Raw genomic sequence first — 20,882 nt, 5'->3', positions numbered from 1 at the left:
GAAAGGGCTAAGGGTGAGTGGCGGTATAAATATCATATGAGGGGCAAGTCTGATGAAAGCAGTTTTATGGCAGGCACATCCTTGGGTCTGGGTCTGGGTGGGCTGGCCAGGCTCCCCAGGTAAGCCAGCGTGTCTTCCTTCTGGAAGACCACGTTCTCAAGGTTCTCAGTGGACTTTTCTGGTCCCAGGGTGGGTTGCATTTGACTTACCAGTTAGTAGAAGAGTTTCTTTCTTTCTTTCTTTCTTTCTTTCTTTCTTTCTTTCTTTCTTTCTTTCTTTCTTTCTTTCTTTCTTTCTTGTTGTTTTGTTAATCCTCAGCTGAGGATATTTTTCCATTGATTTTTAGAGAAAGTGGAAGGGAGGGGGAGAAACACACAGAGAGAAACATTGATGTGAGAGAGATACATCGATTGGTTGCCTCCCACAGGGGCCCCCACCAGAGATGGGGATTGAGCCTGCAACCAAGGTATGTTCCCTTGACCAGAATTAAACCCGGGACCCTTTAGTCAGAGGGCCAACGCTCTATCCACTGAGCAAAACCAGCTAGGGCCCGTAGAGGAGTTCTATTAAAGTTTATAAGGACGAAGGTGAATCCCGAAACCACACAATGGAAAGGACTGAAGGAATGAATATCTGATAGCTTTTCTCAACCTTGCAAACACTAACCATTTGTGGGAACTGTAGGTGGTCCGGCCAATGTAATTGTCAGTTCAAGGCCCAGAGGTCAGTGGGGAGTCAGTGAAGACTTTGGGACAATAATCTGAGTTCTAGAAGGGCCTGCTCTGTAGAGGAAGGATGGCTAAAGCCAAGTTAAAATTGGAATTTCGGAGACCAGATGAGAGGCTTGGAATAGGGTGGTAGAGTAGCTGGAGGCAAATGTTTGGGTTGGGGAAATATGTAGGAAATAAAATTAACAGATAACTGAGCGCGCGGGGGGGGGGGGGGGGGGGGGCGCAGTGGAGGGAGGAGTGGAGATGACTCCCAGGCTTCTGGCTTGGGTCTTTGGGCAGATGATGGGACCATTTCTGGGCGAGGGGAGGAGGGAAAGAGCTGGTTTGGCAGGAAGGTGACTTTGGGGCCAGTTGTGTTTGGGGCACAAAGGGGCCTCCAACGGGGGTGGGGGTGGGGGTGTCCAGGTGGTTGAATGTAAGTGTGTGGTGCTTGGGCGAGGGGTCTGGACTGGCCCGCACAGCAATGGAGAGGAAGCCGTAGGGTATCACTAACAACAGAAAGGAATTGGAAAGGTTCCCGGTTTGGGGTGTGCATAGTCGGGGAGGTCACGTATTGGGGCGCCGAGCCAAATGACTGAATGGACCCATTGACCTGCTCTCAACCCACTTTGGGTCGGAGCCGGGCTTGGCGGGTGGGGAGGAACCGGATCCTCTAGGTCCGCCCCTTCTGCCCGCCCCCTCGCCCTCCTCAGCCATTGGGCAATTCCACTGTCCGTTAAGGGTCCGCCTCCTCAGCTGAACCAATAAGGGCAGGCGAGAGGACGCTTCCTTCTGGAGTTGCACCAGCGGCGTTCAGAGGAGGCCGGGGTGGCGGCAGGCGCGGCGCTGTGCGCAGGGGCGGCACGGGCGGGACGGATCCCGCGGCGGTGGCTCAAGCTGGTGAGAGCAGCGCGAAGGTCCGTGGTTGGGAAGGGGACGTGCGCGGGTTCCGGACGCTTCTCACCCCACCGGGCCTCGCGGGCGTCTGGGCCTCCCGCGCTCGCGGCATGGTCTCGGGTGATGGGAGGTCAGATTAGGTGAGGTGAGGGGGCGGGACGCAGCCGCGGTCGTCCCACTCGCGCCACCCGCCACGTGGGTTCGCGGCTAGCCTGGGACCCTTGCTGCGTACCAGGACACGAGCTAGCTACTTTTAACCCCCGGAGCAGCCCTGAGAGCAGGGCGTCTCGTCTGAATCTTCTTATTTTACCGGCTGGGAAGCTAAGGCTCAGCGATATGGCCGCGCCCGGTTTTGAGGGAGATCTGGGCTGGGTCGACTCAGGAGGCTGCGCGCTTATCTATGAAACCGTGGGTCAGAGACTTGAACTTGGGACCTGTTTGCTTCTTTTAGGGATCGGGGCTGCGGCAGACAGCCTTGCGTGGGGCCTCGCTGCCTGGCTTCTCTGGCGGGCCCGGGGCGGGGGGAGGGGGCAGGCACCCTCTGTTCACCCAGACCCTCCGCTCCTGCCCCAAGTTCAGCAAGGTGGGCTGGGGGGAGGAGAACGATCCTCAGTTCTGCGAGCTCTTCGGATACCCCAACAGACAAACTTGGGGAGGGCAGGATTCATAAGCGAAATACGAAAACACGTGGGACACGCGTCTTTCTCCTGGGTCACCCGAGGAAATAGAAAATAAAGCAGCTTTTGTTGTTGTCGTCCAAGAGAAAAATACCACCAAAGGCGGTTGAAGGCGCTAGGAAACTGTTTCCTTCATGCCTTTGCAGAGGCAGATGTGAACCTTGTGGAAATTAGTTTGGCAATATGCATCTACAGCCTTTGACCTACTAATAGCTCGCTTGAGAAGTAAGTAGGATGAAACCTAAGTAGGTTGATGCATAGGGCAGGACAGTTTGGTGTTTTATAATAGCAGTGGAAATGACCTTCATATTTCCAACAATAGGCAATAGTTAAGTAAATTGTGATTGTTTATGTCAAAATGTAATATTACACATCCGTGAACTGTAATACGGACAAAATGTTCTTAACAGGAAAACTGGGATTAAAAGTTGTGGTTACAACTATATAAAAATGTGTGCAGAATGACTGGAGAAGAATACACCTAATGATAAAAGTAATAACTACCTTTTTTTTGGAGCAGAAGGGTCATATTTCATAAGTCCTCACAAAACCTTAAGAGACTAACTAGTATTCCCATCCCACCAATGGACCACTGGAGCTCAGGCAGTGTGTCTGATGCTAGACAGCTAGTGTTATGCCTAGAGTGCAATTGGACCTGTTAAAAATCCACATGTAGCCTTAGCCGGTTTGGCTCAGTGGATAGAATGTAGGCCTGTGGACTGAAGGGTTCTGAGTTTGATTCCCGTCAGGGGCATGTGCCTAGGTTACAGGTTCCACAACCCCAGTCAGCGCATGTGGGGGAGGCAACCAATCAATGTGTCTCTCTCACATCGATGTTTCTCTCGCTCTCTTTTTCTCTGCCCCTTCTCCCTCCCTTCCACTCTCTCTAAAAATCAATGGAGCCCTAGCCGATTTGGCTCAGTGGATAGAGCGTTGACCTGTGGACTGAAGGATCCATGGTTCAATTTCAGTCAAGGGCACATGCCTGGGTTGTGGACTTGATCCCCAGTAGGGGGTGTGCAGGAGGCAACTGATCAATGATTCTCTCTCATCATTGATGTTTCTATCTCTCCCTCTCCCTTCCTCTCTGAAATCAATAAAAATATATATTTTTAAAAATCAATGGAAAAATATCCTTGGGTGAGAATTACCCCCCCCCCCAAAAAAAAAAAATCCACATTTAGCCAATATTTAAAGGCTTGTTGTATGCCAGGTACAGGGCAGCCATAGTTCCTGAATTCATGGAGCTTACAGACTAGTGGGAAAGCAGATATTTAAATAAATGTGTAGTCTGCTGGGAGGAGTGAACACGGGAGCTAGGCACTGGGCTCTAGCAAGGGAAAGGATTTGGGAAGGAGAGGAAATGGAGATCCCTGGGTCAGCTGTGAGGAATGAGTGAGCTCTGTGGGGAAGCCCACAGTGGCTCTGTAGGAGTGGAGAGTGTATACAAACCCTGTTTTTCACATTTTCTGGGATGTGTTTATGTGCTATAATGGGAAGTAGAGAGACTTGCTTAGGTATTTTGAGTTTAGTGAACTCTTAAATAATTTATCTTAAATCACTTTTGCTCAGGATAGTAGCAAATTAAATGTTTTCAGAAGTCATTATTGAGAAATTAAATTTGAAACTCTTTAAATTTCCAGGTTTTAAAAAAAACACCTTTTGCTGAAGGAACACATTTGCTGGTATAGCTTCAGAATGTCAAGTCCTGTGTCCTACTGGATCTTAAATTCTGCAAGGAATAGCATTGCCACATTACAAGGGGGCAGGCATTTATATTCAAGGTGTGTCTCAAGTAGGAATAAATCAAAAAGGACGCTCTTTTCCTGGGTACCAACCACCCTAAAAAACAATGCCCCATCTGGTGGCTTTGCTCTGCCGAAAGCCTACAGACACACATCGACAGAGGAAGACGATTTCCACCTGCAGCTCAGCCCTGAGCAAGTAAATGAAGTGTTGCGAGCCGGTGAGTCAGCCCACAAGATTCTTGACCCCGTCAGCGGAGTTCCAAATTCGGTGTTGCGGTTTGAGAGCAACCAGCTGGCTGCCAATTCCCCAGTGGAGGACCGGCGAGGTGTGGCCTCCTGCCTGCAGACCAACGGGCTGATGTTTGGTGTCTTTGACGGACATGGTGGCCATGCATGTGCTCAAGCAGTAAGCGAGAGGCTCTTCTACTACGTGGCAGTGTCGCTGATGTCTCAGCAGACCTTGGAGCAGATGGAGGGAGCGATGGAAAGCATGAAGCCCATGCTGCCCATCCTGCAGTGGCTCAAGCACCCAGGGGACAGTATCTACAAGGATGTCACGTCAGTGCACCTTGATCACCTCCGGGTCTACTGGCAGGAGCTGCTTGACCTGCACATGGAAATGGGACTGAACATTAAGGAAGCATTAATGTACTCCTTCCAGAGACTCGATTCTGACATCTCCCTGGAAATCCAGGCCCCTTTGGAAGACGAGATGACAAGGAACCTTTCACTCCAGGTTGCTTTCTCTGGGGCAACAGCTTGCATGGCCCATGTGGATGGGGTTCACTTGCATGTGGCAAATGCTGGTGACTGCCGGGCCATCCTTGGTGTCCAGGAGGACAATGGCATGTGGTCTTGTCTGCCCCTGACCTGCGACCACAATGCCTGGAACCAGGCTGAGCTGTCACGGCTGAAGAGGGAGCATCCTGAGTCAGAAGACAGGACGATCATCATGGACGACAGGCTGCTGGGCATCCTCATGCCCTGCAGGGCATTCGGGGATGTCCAGCTGAAGTGGAGTAAAGAGCTGCAGCGCAATGTCCTGGAGCGGGGCTTTGACACCGAGGCCCTCAACATTTACCAGTTCACCCCCCAACACTACTACACTCCACCCTACCTGACTGCTGAGCCTGAGATCACATACCACAGGCTGAGGCCCCAGGATAAGTTCCTTGTGCTGGCGTCAGACGGCCTGTGGGACGTACTGGACAATGAGGATGTGGTGAGGCTGGTGGTGGAGCACCTAAGTGAAGCAGGTCGGCACAAGCCAGACCTGGCCCAGAGACCAGCCAACCTGGGGCTCATGCAAAGCCTGCTGCTGCAGAGGAAAGCCCAGGGGCTTCACGTTGCCGACCAAAATGCTGCCACACGTTTGATCAGACATGCCATAGGGAGCAATGAGTATGGGGAGATGGATCCCGAGCGGCTGACCGCGATGCTGACGCTGCCAGAGGACTTGGCGAGAATGTACAGGGATGATATCACCGTCACTGTGGTGTATTTTAACTCAGACTCAATTGACGCATTTGATAAGAGAGGTTAAGAATTTCTCATCCTATTGCCAAGGTTAATTTAAATGTTCTAAGGTATTTTCACTTATTCTTAAACTGGCTATTCAAACCTGTTAAAAGGGCAGTTGGTGTAGTTTGCTTAATAATAGCCTAATGTGAGAAGAAAAGAAAACAAGCAGCCTAAGTTTAAAAACAATAGCAGTGATTTCATGTCCCTGGGTGTTTTGGTCACCTCTTCTAAGCAGAGAGGGCAGAGCATGGAGACATAAAATTTGCTTGGGCTCATGTAGCCAGGTCCTTTTATAAAGAAACTGTTGTTAAACTGTGTCAGCTTGACCCTCCAAATGGTAAACATTTTTTTTAAAAATATGTTTTTATTTATTTTAGAGAGAGGGAAAAGAAGAAGGATAGAAACATCGATAAGAAACATCAATTGGCTGCCTCCAGCACACCTCAAGCCTGCAACCCAGGCATGTACCCTGACCAGCAATCGAACCCAGGACCTCTTGGTTCATGGGTTGATGCTCAACCATTGAGCAACCCTGGCTGGGCTCCAAGTAGTAAATTTAATCACAATTCTAAACATGAAGAACTTCAGGATCTTCTGAGGTTTTGCTGCAAAACTGCAAACTTGATCATTTTCCTCAATTCATAATCATGGACTTCTAGACTATGAAGGGAGGTTTTGTTTGTTTGATTGTTTTAATTACTAAGACCTAGGTTTACAAAGGGTATTACAGAACACTTTTTCTATGCAATATTCTAACCTTTCTCATGATTATACTTGTGAAAACACTTTGTAGTGCTGCATTCTAGTCCTATTTTAGTTTATTTTAAAACTGAGTCCTCAAACTTGCCAACAGGCCTACTGTCAGCATGCTTGGAATGACCTGTCTTGGTTTCCAGCTGAGGGTGAGAGGAGCTAGGCCTCTGGACCAGCGGAATTTACTTTATGGCTTTTGGTATCTTCCACTGGAGCCTATCCCCTGAAATTTTGAGACATACTAGGAGGTAACTTCTGTCTAAGCCAGTGGTCGGCAAACTCATTAGTCAACAGAGTGGCAAACTGCAGCTCACAAGCCGCATGTGGCTCGAGAGCCGCAGTTTGCCGACCACTGGTAAGCCTTAACTCCTGGCCTTTCCTGCATTAATATTGTCTCCAGGGTTTAAGCCTCTGTGGGTTTAGTCATAGCAGTTAGCCATTCTGGTTATACCTCTCAAACATTCTTCTGTTAATTCCTGTCTTTTCTATGCTGAGCTCCCTCATCCTGCTGCTTCTAATTGCAAAGAATGCTTCCATTTCACATGGTTGCAGGGAAGGAGAAAATGTGCTCTCCTTGTGTCAGCAGATTAGGCAGGACTGGTTTACTGCAGTGGATTATAGACTTAAGATTCAGCCTGAATCTGGAGAGGTGAAACAGGAAGGACCTGAGAGCAGTCACTAACCAAGGCTCCCATGTGCATCCCAAGGCAGTGGAGAGGGGGCAGAGGGAGATTTGTCAGATGGGACACTTGCCCCTAGAATGTGGGATAAATCACGTTGCTTCTCCTCAGGAACTGAACCATATATAGAATAGGAGTGGGGGCAAAAATAAATATAACCTGTAATGGCTTCTGTGGGCTGCACAGACTTGTGTCGGTTGGAAAATGAAACCATGTTGATCCTTTTTTGGGAGATGAGTTTCATGTGATGGATTATGGTGGCATTTAAACAACAGGAAATGTGTCCCTAAATGGATACACAAATAAAATCCCACAAAACTGACATTTTTATCCTCCTGTACTATATTAGTTGATCCCTCTCCTCATCTCACCCCCTCGTGCCATGCACCGAAAGAAAAGCAAATAACTAGGATTGACTTGCTCATGTTTGTCCATGTTCCAGAGACATTCATTCAAGTGTTGGTATACTTCTAGCCTGGGGACAAGCAAATAACTAGGATTGACTTCCTCATGTTTGTCCATGTCCCAGAGACATTCATTCCAGTGTTGGTATACTTCTAGCTTGGGGATGTTTCCCTGTAGGTTTTCAGTGCAACTGGTTAGCAATAGGACTTCATTTTAAGAAGTTTGCTTTTGAGTGCTTAAGCTTGGTTCTTTTATTCTGAAGCCATTAGTATTCCTTCTAATCTAGATCTTAACTCAGAAGTAAAACGTGAATCACTGCCACTCTGCTCACCTGAAGGTATGTTGCTAGAGCCAAAGGATGCTTGTCTGACAACCTTTGCTCTTCACGCCCACTAAACCCCGGTGCACTCTTGGAGCATTTACTTGGATTACAGAGCATGAATCATGTTTTGGAGCCAGCATGGTCATAAATGTATCCGATTCAGTAACTTGTGAGACGGCCAAGAGAATATAGACATCCCAGCTGTTTCTCCAAGCGTATGTTTTTTTCTCTGCCTAATAGATTTCCTGCTTTCTAATTGGTATATTGAGAGAAAAAAGGACAGTGTATTGTCTGCCTTTTCCACTGTGAACTCTTATTAGCTCTTTTTTTTTTTTTAAGGTAAAGATTGACTTTTATTTTTTAATATATTTTTGTTGATTTTAGAGAGGAAGGGAGAGGGAGAGAAGAAACATCAATGATGAAATAGAATCACTAATTGGCAGCCTTCTGCACTCCCCACACTGGGGATCGAACCATGACCTCCTGGCTCATAGGTCGATGCTCAACCACTGTGCCATGCCGGCTGGGCTCTTGTCACTTCTCTCTGAATGCTCCAAGGGGTGCCTCCTGGTTTAACCCCAGGGTGTGCCTCCCTGCCCACAGTTCTGCTGTCATTGACCTTCCTGAAGCACATGGGCTCCTGCTTGACATCGGGGTTGATGGTACTTGTCAGGTCTTCCAACGCATTTATCATTCCTTTTATAAAGATTTCAGTTCTGAGACTGCTAAAATGAATTAAAAGGTAAGACTGAACATTTAGTATTTTGGTTGTGACTTTGGAATAAAGTACGCTTTGGTGCTTTAAATTACATATTCGTTATTTTAGGTAAGAAACTGGTAAATAAGTGGCCTAATTAGATATTTTACATGTAAATAAAATACATCTCTACTGATTCTGGGGATTGGTCAAAATGGATAGGGAAGATGGTATTAGTTTTAAGTTCAAATTAGTATGCGAGGTCAAGATACTTAGATTCAGTTTTCTGAGATATTAATTGTAACATTAAAGCTAATTTATTATAATGAAAATGTTTAACTTTGAGGTATGTTAACATAGAGACATTTCACCCAAAAGTATGATCGGGCTAAAAGATCCCTAATACTGGGCATACTGGGTCAAGTTTGGGTTAGACACAATTGATTTGGCTGGCACCTTTTACACATAAGTGAAATATAAACAGTCCACATGAGTTAAAGAAGAGAATAAGGTATGGAACAAGAAAACGTGTCTAGCATGAGTCTGGCTGACTTGACTCTTATCCATCAGCCCTTGATGACAATTTGGGGGAGCCTTAACTTCCCAGGTTACACCAGAATGTCCTGGAACTGAGCCAATCTAGTTTCTTCTTTAAAGTGGTTTATTTGTCCCAGAATGTGACTCTCCCAGGACAGGAAAAGCCCCCGTGTAGCTTTGGAGCTGGGGCACAAAGGCTGGTGGCTCTGCTTGTCCTGCTGCCATGTGCGTCACTGAGTGGGACTGTGCGACCATCTGAACAGGCCGAGGCTCTGTTCTTTGCGCCTCGAGCACCTAACGTTTAACCTGCCTCCTGGGAAATATTTCTTAAGCATTTGGAAAAATTATTAACCAAGTCCTTTAATATCTAGTGACATTTGTATTTAAGCTGAATACCAATGTTTGTATTTTCTAACCATTAGAGATATTTAAACTTGTAAATAAAAAAGGCAAAATGAAATTCAGTTTCCTTTGGTTGGAATATTAATTTTCTTAGGTCCTTAGGGCATTAGATGAGGCCAGCCTTTGTTTCTGGCCATGGAAGATTTTAGTCTGTTCAAGAATCCACTAGGGGGTGGGGAGGAAGAATCTACCCAAAAGAGAAGTGTTCTCTGCAAACTTTTTGGCTGCCGACCACACAGGAAGTCCTCATTTAGTATTAACCATGTGGGGACCTGAAAAGAAGGAAAAGTAAAGGCTTTTGTTGTGAGCGTCTTCATACACTCAGTGCCAAGGCCTGTCTGCTGGCATTTCATATTATTTAACTCAGCTTGTTAAATCTTAAGTGGCCCTAGCTGATTTGGCTCAGTGGATAGAGCGTCGGCCTGCAGACTGAAGGGTCCCAGGTTCGATTCCGGTCAAGGGCACATGCCTGGGTTGTGGGCTTGATCCCCAGTGGGGGGCGTGCAGGAGGCAGCCAATCAATGATTCTCATAATTGATGTTTCTATCTCTCTCTTCCTCTCCTTCCTCTCTGAAATCAATAAAAATTATTGATTATATTTTTAAAAATCTTAAATGTATGTTAATCTTAAATGCAGAGCCAGCTTTGGGGGAAAATCTAGACAGGTACCTAGGTAGAGTTAAGCACCCCACTCCATCTCACCCCCACTAACAGCTATATTTCATTGCCTCTATAGGGATACAGCTCATCAGGACAGCTCCAATGGGTACTTCTTAAAATGCAAATACATTATTATTAGTTATTAATGGTATGAATATTAGTCATTAATATTTAACAGGGCGCATTTGAGGAAAGTCTACAGCGCATGCACTCCTCCCGATGCTGGGCTCTCAGAAAGGGATAGTAATTCACAAAACATTGCCCAGTCTTGGCCCAGGGTGGTTGGGGATGGGGCAGAGAAGCACTGCAAAGAAGCTAGATATACTTAACATACATGTTTCAATATCCCATCATTTTGGAACATGATAAAAATGGAAAACAAATTTTAAAAATTAAGCACTTTGAGCTTTCTAACTGGAGGGTGAGGGGGCTTATATTGTTCCTTAAATCTCTAGCGTTTTTGGTTTCATTTTACTTGATGCTACTAAAGTCCCTTAAGTAATCCCCAGGCTGGTGATCCTCTGAATCGTGAGTGGCTGGCGCTCCAAGCAGCTACCTCTGGGGTGGGTAAGCCTTTACTGGACTTCTGTGGGTCAGAGTGTCTTTGCTCCTTTGGCTCCTGACCTGATCTGCTCCACATGGGAAATCGCCTGTCTGGGAGGAGCACGTGGGGAGCGAGGGGGCCAGAGTTCCCATCTGACCTTCGCTGGCAAGGGAATAAATAAGTTGGCTGAACACATTACTTACCCTCACCCCCTGGAAAAGTGGTCTGTGGAGGGACTTTCCAAAGCTGGCTCTATCTCAGATCTTAACTCTCCCTGCCTTTCCGGGATTATAGAAAGCTCTCACTGGCCCAACCCCATTCTCCCTGCAGCAGATGAACAGAAGAAAGGTGTGCCATGAGCTGCTGCTCTGTCCAGTCCATCTCGCACAAACCTTACGTGCACCAGAGCCAGACATGCGGAGCTGGCCAGGGATGGCCCCGTCCAGCTGGGGCCGAGAGGACCATGGTACTGGGCACAATGGGGATGCAGGGGGGCAGCACAGGGGTGAGTCCGGTCCAGCAGGTCTGGGGACAGGCTCTGAGGACACTGAAGTGGCGAAGTTGCCGTGAAGGCTGAGGGAGAACTGGCCTGCTGTGGCTGGTGGGCAAGAAGGAGCCCCTCGGGTGGTCTCCAGGAATGAAGACATGAGCAACGCCATGCGGCGACCTCAGCTAGGATTATGGACATGCCTTGCTCTTCATCAGCAGGGAAGTGGGGTGGGGGCAGTACAGAAAGTCCTATCTCAGTCCCCCCCCGCTCCCGCTTTCCTTGAGGTGTTATGACCAGGTGCTGTCAACATTTGTCCTGTTTTTCTCCTCCCCCACCCTCATTCCTGTAACATTAGGCTCAGCACCCTGCCCAACTGGCTGTAGAATGAATGAGGAAGGATGGAGGGGCAGATGGATGGATGGATGGATGGATGGATGGATGGATGGATGGATGGATGAGAGGAACAGATGAAAAGGAACCAGCAAAAGAGAGAGAGGTCAGAGAAGCAGGAGAGGAACTAAATGGTGGCATGGAAGTGAGGAGGGGGGTGAGGAGTGTCTGGTACCAGAAAAGACCATGGGTATGTATGGATGGAAATGAGCCATTAGCTAAAAAAGGATCACTAAGAAAAGTTGAGGGCCATTGCATATTCTCACTTGGGACCCAGGACCCATGGCGGGCCGGATGGTGAGGTGGAGGTGAGGGGTTGGCTCTGTGAGGAGCTGACTGAGTGGCTGGGCTGACCCTCTGAAACAAAGCAGTGCAGTGGATTGGGGGCAGGGAATGTAATCAAAACAACATGCTCCTTGGCTTATGGGAGGGGAGAGTATCCAAGGGTTCACTTGGGATCCCAGAAGCTTTGCTGACCCCACACTGGGATTTGGCATTAAGGGATGGAGGGGCTGGGCCTCTTCCGAGTTCTGTCTGGTGGCTTGGTCACTCCATCCCGAGAACACCGGTGGGGAACCCTGGGCTGGCACAGGCCCTTTTCGGGGAATCTGTAGTGAAGCAACGCGAAGCAGGCGGCTGCCTCTAGATGTCGCCATCTGGCCGTGTTGCTGTCAGCTGCAGCTGGAGCAGAGGAAAGTTCCCGAGAAGCTGAGGCCCCAAGGCTGAGCCCTAGGTGGAGCAGGGTCTCCCCAAAACTGCAACGTGGAACACTCTCAGGAAGCCTCACCAGACCCTGGAAGTCCTTGGGGTGTGGTGTGGGGGTAGGACCCTGTCCTGTGATCACTCAGGTCTGTCTTGAGGGGAAGGAGCTGCTGGGGTCCCCGGTGGGCTGCGGGTGGTGGGGGAGTGGCTGCCACCTTTTCCACTCTCCCCCAATGTGGGTGTCCCCCTCAGTGGACTGCTCCTCAACTCTAAGCCCTTCTGACCCCTACCCCACTCCACTCCCTGCAGCCAGTCCCCGCAGCCACCCTCCCAGCAGGTCTAGGCTCCATCCCCTCCTGCCCACCCCCTATCCCAGCCCCAAGAATGGTCCAAACCGCCTTGCTCCTTCCTCACCCAGAACACCTGCCCCCTCCAGTCAATTCCACCCTGTACATAGCAGTTAGAGTGATCTTGGTCAGACTCAAATCTGACCATGTCACTCTTCTGCTCCAAATCCTTCCACAGCGCACCATCACCCTGGGGAGAAAGCTCAGAATCCTCCTCCCCAGGCTGTGGGTACTACAGTAATACGGGGATGAAGGAGTGGGAAAGAAAAAGAGGTCTTGTCTTCCCCCACAAACCGGAGCCACCTCTTTCAAGAGTTGGGCTGGCCCCCTGGTCAGAATCCTCCACCTGTTTGTCCTTTCTGTGGTTTCCTGTATGATTACAAATGCTCCTCCCAACAAGCAGTGGAGTTTAATTCCACTCTTCTTGAATATGGGGAGGGGGTGGTTAGAACTTGTTTTGTAACCAATAGAATACAATAACCAAGTGACAGTGACACTAGGGATTGGTAAAGCTAGTGGACAGCAGTCTTGATAGTTGGTGAATCTGATTGAGGGTTGTGGTGGTTAGTTTTATGTGTTAATTTAACTGGGCTGAAAAATGCCCAGAAGGCTGGTAAAACATTATTTCTGAGTGTGGCTCTGAGGGTGTTTCTGGAAAATATTAGCATTTGAATCAATAGACTGAGTAAAGCAGTGGGTGGGTATTATCCAATCCGTTGAGGGCTGAAATAGAATGAAAAGGCAGAAGGAAGGGAACATGTGCTGCTTGTTGAGCTGGGACACCCCTCCTCCACCCTTGGACATCTGGTGCTTCTCAGGCCGTTTGACCCATACTGGGACTTACACCACTGCTCCTCTGGTTTGTTCTTAGGCCTTTGTGTTTGGACTGGAAACACATCACTGGCTTTCCTGGGCCTCCAGCTTACATGAGTCAATTCCTTACAATAAATCTCACAATCGTCGTCCTAGCCGGCTTGGCTCAGAGTGGATAGAGCGTTGGCCTGTGGACTGAAGGGTCCCAGGTTCGATTCAGACCAAGGACACATGCCTGGGTTGCAGGCTTGATCCCCAGTAGGGGGCATGCAGGAGGCAGCTGATCAATGATTCTCTCTCATCATTGATGTTTCTACCTCTCTCTCCTTCTCCCTTCCTCTCTGAAATCAATAAAGAAATATTGTTTTAAAAATCTCACAATCGTATGAGGCAAGAATTATGAACCCATTTTACAGATGGTAAAACTGAGTTTGGAAAGGTAAAATGTGCTCAATGTCACAAAACTAGTAAATGCAGAGCTAAGTTTTGAACCCTGGTATCTGACTCCAAAGCTTTTTCTTCACTTCATGAGATTGCGAAGTGATCATTCAATTCCATTGAATCCTATCTATTCATTTTATAAAAAACACATGCCCTGGTATGGCTCAGTGGATTGGCTCAGAGCATTGTCCCATGCACCAAGAGGTCACTGGTTCGATTCCTGGTTAGGGCACATGCCCAAGTTGTGGGCTCATTCCCCAGTAGGGGGCATACAGGAGGCAGCCAATCAATTTGAAGTCTCTCATCAATATTTCTCTCTCACCCTTTCCCTTCCTCACTCTCTAAAAATCCATAAAAAACATATTAAAACAAACAAACAAACAACATGCCCTATTTGCTCTCCAAAAGCCTGGCAGGAAGGAGTAAGCTGTTGATCCATGGAAACATTCTAGCAGAAGCTAGAGAAACACTATGCAACATGTGAATTGGATGGACTGGTGGGGGGGCGGTTCACTCTGAGGCTGGGCCCTCTGCTTGCGCCTGGGATGGCCTTTCTCTGTGTCCCCAGTCAACATGGCCTATAGGGTTTTGAGGACAAGGTGGAAGCTAGGGGGTGAGGGAGTGCTGGCCTAAAGCAGGCAGGAGGGACCAGCAGACCACAGTGGCCCTGGACTAGTCTCTGCTGCCCCTCCCTGCCCTGGGCCTGCCCCTCTGGCCTAGGGGAGGGCCCAGAATTCATCAATCACACAATGAATCCTGCTCTCCTGCCCAGCACCTGTCAGAATTTCTTTTTTTAAAAATATATTTTTATTGATTTTAGAGAAGGGAGAGAGAGAGAAACATCAATGATGAGAGGGAATTATTGATCGGCTGCCTCCTGCACGCTCCTTGCTGGGGCTCGAGCCCGCAACCCGGGCATGTGCCCTTGATGGGAATTGAACCTGGGACTCTTCGGTCTGCAGGCTGATGCTCTATCCGCTGAGCCAAACCATCTAGGCCTTTCTTTTCTTTTTTAAATCACCAAATGCCTTTTTTTTTTCTTAATCCTCACCCGAAGGTATGTTTTTATTAATTTTAGATAAAGTGGAAGAGAGAGGGAGAGAGAGAGAGAACATAGATGTGAGAGAAACATCGACCAGTTGCCTCCAGTAGGCACCCTAGCTGGGGATTGAACCTGCAACCTGGGTATGTGCCCTGACTGGGAATCAAACCCACAACCTTTTGGTGTACAGGACAGTGCTTCAAACAACTGAGCCAGGGCCCTGTCAGGGAGAGGGAGAGAGAGAGAGGGAGCGGGAAGGGAGGGGGGGAGAGGGGAGAGGGAGAGGGAGAGGGAGAGAGAGAGAGAGAGAGAGAGAGAGAGAGAGAGAGAGGAGAGAGGGGGGAGTGAGTGGGGAGAGAGAGAGAGAGAGAAAGAGAGAGAGAGAGAGAGAGAGAGAGAGAGAGAGAGAGAGAGAGAGAGAGAGAGAACTGCACAACGGGATTTGGACAAAAATGGTCATAGCACTTGTGTTTGTAAGAAAGAGAAACTGGACCTCACTGACATGTGTTTCCTCCACACACTGAACAGAGAGGTCTGGTACATCCATCTGCTGGACTTTACAAGTGATAGTGGAAAAAAGTGATGGTGGAAGATCGTTATTATTTGCCAGGAACCTCCTAAACGTAAATACTGTGAGGGGGTGGGGTGGGAAATAGATTACAAAACAGAATGTAGAGTGTGACCCCAAGTTAAAACCCCTCCCCCAGCCCTCACACACATCCCTCTCCCAGCTCCCTCGTGACTTACCCCATTGGCCTGGAGCCAGCCTGTGGGGGAGGGGACCACGACTATATTGGGAAGGGGATGAGATCACCAAAGGCTGGCAGATTTAGAACTGGGTAACTTTTTCCACCCGAGAGGCTCTCAGGGGTTTCTGCTCGAGCGCAGAAACCTTGGAGGGGAGCCCTGTACCTCCTTCCTTCCCAGGAGTGGAGGTGGTGGCCGACACTGGAGAAGGTGCAGGTGCTGAGCTGAAGTTGAGATAAAATGACAGAGTGGGTCTGGGGTGCCCAGCTGGGACCCTACAAGAACTTTGCTCCCAGCAGATCTGAATGTCCTATTACTCCCCAGGGACTTCTGTGGGCAGAGAGTGCATTTTGTGGGTGCAGTATTAGCCCCAAGGGTGGCCACCTTGTGGTAAGCTGAACTGAGTCCCCTGAGCCCAGCTCTAACACCCAGTTCTGTCTGAAATTCCTATTTGCCAGCCTAGCTCCTCCCTGAAGAGGACTCCCCCACTCCCTCGTTTCTTTAAAAAAAAAAAAAGTATATATATATATATATATATATATATATATATATATATATATATTTGGTTTCAGAGAGGAAGGGAGAAGGAGAGACAGAAACATCAATTTTGAATCAATTATGAGAGAGAATGATTGATTGGCTGCCTCCTGCATGCGCCACACTGGGGATGGAGCCTCAACCCAGCATGCGCCCTGACCAGGAATCAAACCGTGACTTTCTGGTTGATAGTTCGATGCTCAACCACTGAGCCACACCAGCCAAGCTCCCCCCAGTTTTTTGCCAAAACCCAGGAAAAACTCTGATGGGGTAGCTGTGGAGGGTAGAGGACTGGGCTCAGAGGAAACTGGGGTCCAATTCCAGCTCAGCAAATAACTGAGTTCAGTTCAGTTCCCACCCTTGACCTCAATACTCATCAGAAACCCTCAAACCTGCCGAAACCGGTTTGGCTCAGTGGATAGAGCATCGGCCTGCGGACTGAGGGGTCCCGGGTTCGATTCCGGTCAAGGGCATGTGCATTGGTTGCGGGCACATTCCCGGTGGGGGGGTGTGCAGGAGGCGGCTGGTCGATGTTTCTATCTCATCGATGTTTCTGGCTCTCTATCCCACTCCCTTCCTCTCTGTAAAAAAATCAATAAAATATATTTTTAAAAAGAAAAGAAAAGAAACCCTCAAACCTTCAGCCTCTCAGAAACATCACAGTGTGTCCCAGTCCGGCTACCCTTCCCCACCCCCATCCCCGAGCCGGGTCAGCTGCCATCTCTCCCCAAGTCGGTGTCCATCATGTTGCTTGTCCATGCTCACCTGGGGTGACCCTGAGGACAAGGGCAGGCTCCAGGGAAAATGCTAGGACACATTGGATGAAGGAACAGGATTGTCCCTGGAAGGAAGCGGGGGAGGGCGGGGGTGAGAAGAGGACCAATGGTGTGCCCAGCACTGTTCTGTGCCAGGGCCTCTAGAGGGACCTCAGGGCCTCAGGCCCCTCACACTCCACAGCAAACAGCAAGAGAATACGGTGTGGGCACCCCGCCCGGGACTTTGCAGGCAAGAAGCAGGAGCTGGGCAGAACCGGAATAAGCCAGAACATCCCCTCCTTAGCCTGACCCTGAGCAGCCGGGCAGGGAGTGGAATTCTCCAGCTGGATGGAGTTGTTCCTGGAAAATCCCCACAAGCCCTTCCAGAAACGTGCTTTTGTGCCCGACTCTGGCTCCTTCGCATTGGAAGGGAGGGGCCTATTGGCAGCTGGGCTGCGCAGGCAAGGCCCTGGCCTTCTTCAGACCCTGGACCTGCACCCAGGGACAGCTGCAGGGGAGATTCACACATCTATGGAGCACCATCTGCCAGCTTCACGGAGTTCTCTTAACCACCCTGAGAGGCAGGGATCAAGGTCCCCATCATTTGAGAAGGAAGGTGATGCTCAAGGTCACATAGCTGAGTCAGGATCCTAGGTCCACCCATTGAGGGTCGGCCTGCATAGGGATCCAGTGCCCCCACACCATTCAGGGTTCTCGAAAGGGCAGGGTGAGCCTGCAGGCTGAGAATGCCACTTCCAGCTCAGTCCCACTTGACTGAGAGCCTGCCCTGGCCCCATGCCTGCCACTCTCAGAATAACCCTGGTGGCTCTCGGCACAGATCACTGACCATCACCTGGGACCTATTTTTGCTCTTCGCGTAACAAGGAAGTCTCACCTTGTGCAGTAACCACTCAGGGTAAAGGTGGAACACGTGACCTCCCAACCCCAGCTGATCTTGCTGCCCTATTGGGAAATGACCCCAGCAGGGAAGGGGAAGGCCTGGCTCAGCCACTCTCCCTGCCTTGCCACTTCCCAGAATCTGGCTTTCTACCCCGTCCCCAATTCTTGGCAGTCCATACCCTTTCCCCTTCCCTAATACGCTGACCAGAAAGACAAGAGCGTCTTTATTTGTCCTCATGATCCATTGCTAAATCTTACGCATCTGAACAGTCATCTAGCTGTGGAAACAAGCCTATTTCCTTAGGTTCCAGCTAGAGGGTTCTGGAATCCAGGTGCAGAGTCCACCTGGGAATCCAGCATCTAGAACTTGATTTTCAGAATCTGGGGCCATGGAATCCTATGGGACAGCGGTTGATGGCATTTGAGGAAACAACAGAGCTGTGGGAATACCCAGACACTCTGAAAGATCAAGTATAATCTCAGGGGTCATGGACCCCAAAGACCATTTATAGAGGGGTAATCTCAAGGGGTGAGCCCAGAGGTACATAGAGGAGCCCAGCAGTCTTGGAGGGACTCCTTTCTGCTGAAACCTGGTTTGGGGGAAGGGAGGAATATTGTGATCTGAACATAAGATAAATGCATAGAAAAAAAGACTGGAAGGAAACCTGATAAAAATGTTTTTGTAACAACAAAAGCAAGAATGGCTGTAGCTGTAATCCTATCTAATAAAGAGGGAATATGCAAATTGACCATCGCGCCATCACAAAGATGGTGGCGCCTATAGCCACAGATGGTGGTGCCCAGTCCCCTCAGCCCCGCCGGAGGCCCCCAGTCCTTTCCGCCCTGCCGGGGAGGTGGCAGGCGCGCAGTGCAGCCAGACCCGCCCTCAGGTGGGTCTGGGCACTCCTTGCGCCTGCTGCCGGAGTCCCACAGTCCTTTCAGCCCAGCCAGAGGGGTGGGGGGGAGGGGTGGCGGGTACACGGTGAGGCCGGACCCACCCTCAGCCCCCCAGCCACCCAGGGCCAGCCTGAGGCACAGGCAAGCCTTGGATGTCGGCTGCCCAGCCACCCAGGATGGGCCCAAGGTGCAGGCAAGCCTCAGCTGTCAGCTGCCCAGCCGTCGCCCAACGTGCAAGCAAGCCTCAGATAGCAGCTGCCCAGCCACCCGGGGCCCCCCGAGGCTCAGGGAACCAGGGCCGGCTGAGGCTTGCACTGCCGGCAGTGGCAGCAGCAGAGGTGTGATGGGGGCATCGCCTTCCCCTGATCGCCAGGTCACCTCCTGCCCCTGAGGGCTCCCGGACTGTGAGAAGGGGCAGGCTGGGCTGAGGGACCCCCCCTCCAGTGCATGAATTTTCATGCACCAGGCCTCTAGTGAAAATAATAATAGCAGCTATTCCCATTTTTCAAGGGCCAGTTATGTGCCAGCCCCTGTGCTAACTAAGAGTTTTGCTTGTATTATCTCAGTTAATCCTCACAGTGTGCTCTCTCTCGGTGCCGGTGACCTGTGGGGTGAACTCTGTAAATGAGAGTGGTTTTGCCAGGTCTGCAGATTCTCTGGAGGTGGACAGACGAGCTCTCAGGCCCAATAAACAGGGGATGCGTGCTCTCCCTGCCGGCAGCACTGGGCGTGAGAGGGCATGGCTGCCCCCCTCGGGGATGCCTTTGGGGAGCCAGCCAGGCCCACTGAGCTGACCCAGGCCCCCACTTGGCCCTACTCCTCCAGGCGTTGGGGCTCAAAATAGCCGCCGTTTGAGAGCTGACAATCAAAGGGCAGCTAAAAAAAGTTCCCCCAGTCTGGGCTCTGTCGGACACGGCTCATAGGGCCTATTTTGGGGGAGAGGGTGCCGACGTGCCAATGGAAAATCCATGGGGCGGGAGTCTCCAAGGTGGAGGACCCATGTGCCTCCCTCTCCCCATTCTGGTCGCCCCCCCACCCATGAGCGCATGTATGGGAGTGTGCACACACACACTTGCAGCCTATAGCACCCTTTTCCTGACTGTTGGACTTTGTCACCCCTACAACAGCCCAAGAAAGGGATGAGGAAACTGAAGCTCAGAGAGGAGAAGTGACTTGCCCAAGGTCACATGGCCTGGAAGTGGGCATGACAGTGGTCAACCTGAGCCTCTGTGGCTCACAGTACTGTGTTCTCCCCACAGAGGCAGCCCCTGTCTGTGGCCTTCTGGGGCATCAAAAGCTCAGAGGTGGTGCATTCTGGGTAGGAAGCTAAGGATGACTTGAGTCTTGATGGGAAGAAATCCTACTGGAAACCACCAGGCCAGTTCTGATGGGACCTTGCCTGGCTGTAGGAGAGGCAGCAGTGCAGGGCCTTGTCCTGGGTGAGCCCATCCCCCCACCCTGATCCCCTTCCCTTCCCCCTACCTAGGCCCCCAGAGCCTGGCAGCCCCTGCCAAGTTTCCAGGGAATGTGTTGGATAAGGGGCTGGTACTCATGACTCCCTCCCACCAGCCACTATCTCTGACCCTGCTGCCACCACCAAGTAGGTAAGAATAGCAACAGCCCCAGCGAGTGAGCATGTATACAGGCACAACATAGCAACGTAGTCAGGCAGCCAGCACCAGTCCTCAGATTGAGGTCAAGTCTCCAGGTCCCCCTCCCCATCGGTTCCAGCCACATCAGGCTCCCCCACTGTCCTGGGCCTGAAGCCCCACAATGCTATGACCAAGCTCATCTTCTGCCCCTGCTGCCTCAGCGGATGGGATCTGGAGGGAGCACACCAGCTTGTTGATCTGGCCTGGGGCTTGAGCCCTGCCTCCACCGAGCAGCTGTGTGACCTCCAGCTGGACACTGTCCCTCTCTAGGCTCCCTACAGCATGGGAAATTGTCAGCAAGGCCTCGCCTGGGGCTAGGGCCCCTCGTTGTCCTGGTAACCGCACCCTGGCCTGGCTACTGAACGCCCCTGTAAACCCTGACCCTTTGGCTTTCCAGTCAGCGGGGATGTGGATGGGGTAAGGGTGTGGGAATCCCTGGGATATGATCACAGGGTGGGGGGGCATGTTGTGGCTGAGACCCCTCTAAGTCTTCCCCTGACACTGCTGTGGGTGTGTTCCATTGTGTCGCATAAGTGTGCGAGGGTGGCTGCATCACTCTGGGGAAGAAGCTGTTGTCATGGAACCCAGAGTGAGCGACAATGTGACAGGAAGTAGA

General features: G+C 50.3%; 1 protein-coding gene across 4 annotated transcripts; it reads left to right on the top strand.

Moving 5' to 3' along the window:
* Nucleotides 1–1,518: 1,518 nt before the first annotated feature.
* PDP2 (pyruvate dehydrogenase phosphatase catalytic subunit 2) lies at nucleotides 1,519–10,134 on the top strand. Of its 4 annotated transcripts, none has more exons than XM_079760063.1 (2): nucleotides 1,519–1,627; nucleotides 3,928–10,134. In XM_079760063.1, the coding sequence occupies exon 2, from the start codon at nucleotides 3,983–3,985 to the stop codon at nucleotides 5,573–5,575; it is 1,593 nt and encodes a 530-aa protein (XP_079616189.1). In that variant the 5' UTR covers nucleotides 1,519–1,627; nucleotides 3,928–3,982; the 3' UTR covers nucleotides 5,576–10,134. The 4 variants fall into 4 exon arrangements, with proteins under 4 accessions (XP_079616189.1, XP_079616190.1, XP_079616191.1 ...); XM_079760064.1 differs by having other exon boundaries at nucleotides 1,529–1,610; XM_079760065.1 differs by having other exon boundaries at nucleotides 1,535–1,631.
* Nucleotides 10,135–20,882: the final 10,748 nt, after the last annotated feature.

The sequence above is a fragment of the Cnephaeus nilssonii genome, assembly GCF_951640355.1.
Source record: "Cnephaeus nilssonii genome assembly, chromosome: 20".
NCBI lineage: Eukaryota > Metazoa > Chordata > Mammalia > Chiroptera > Vespertilionidae > Cnephaeus > Cnephaeus nilssonii.
This window is presented reverse-complemented; position numbering and strand designations above follow the sequence as displayed.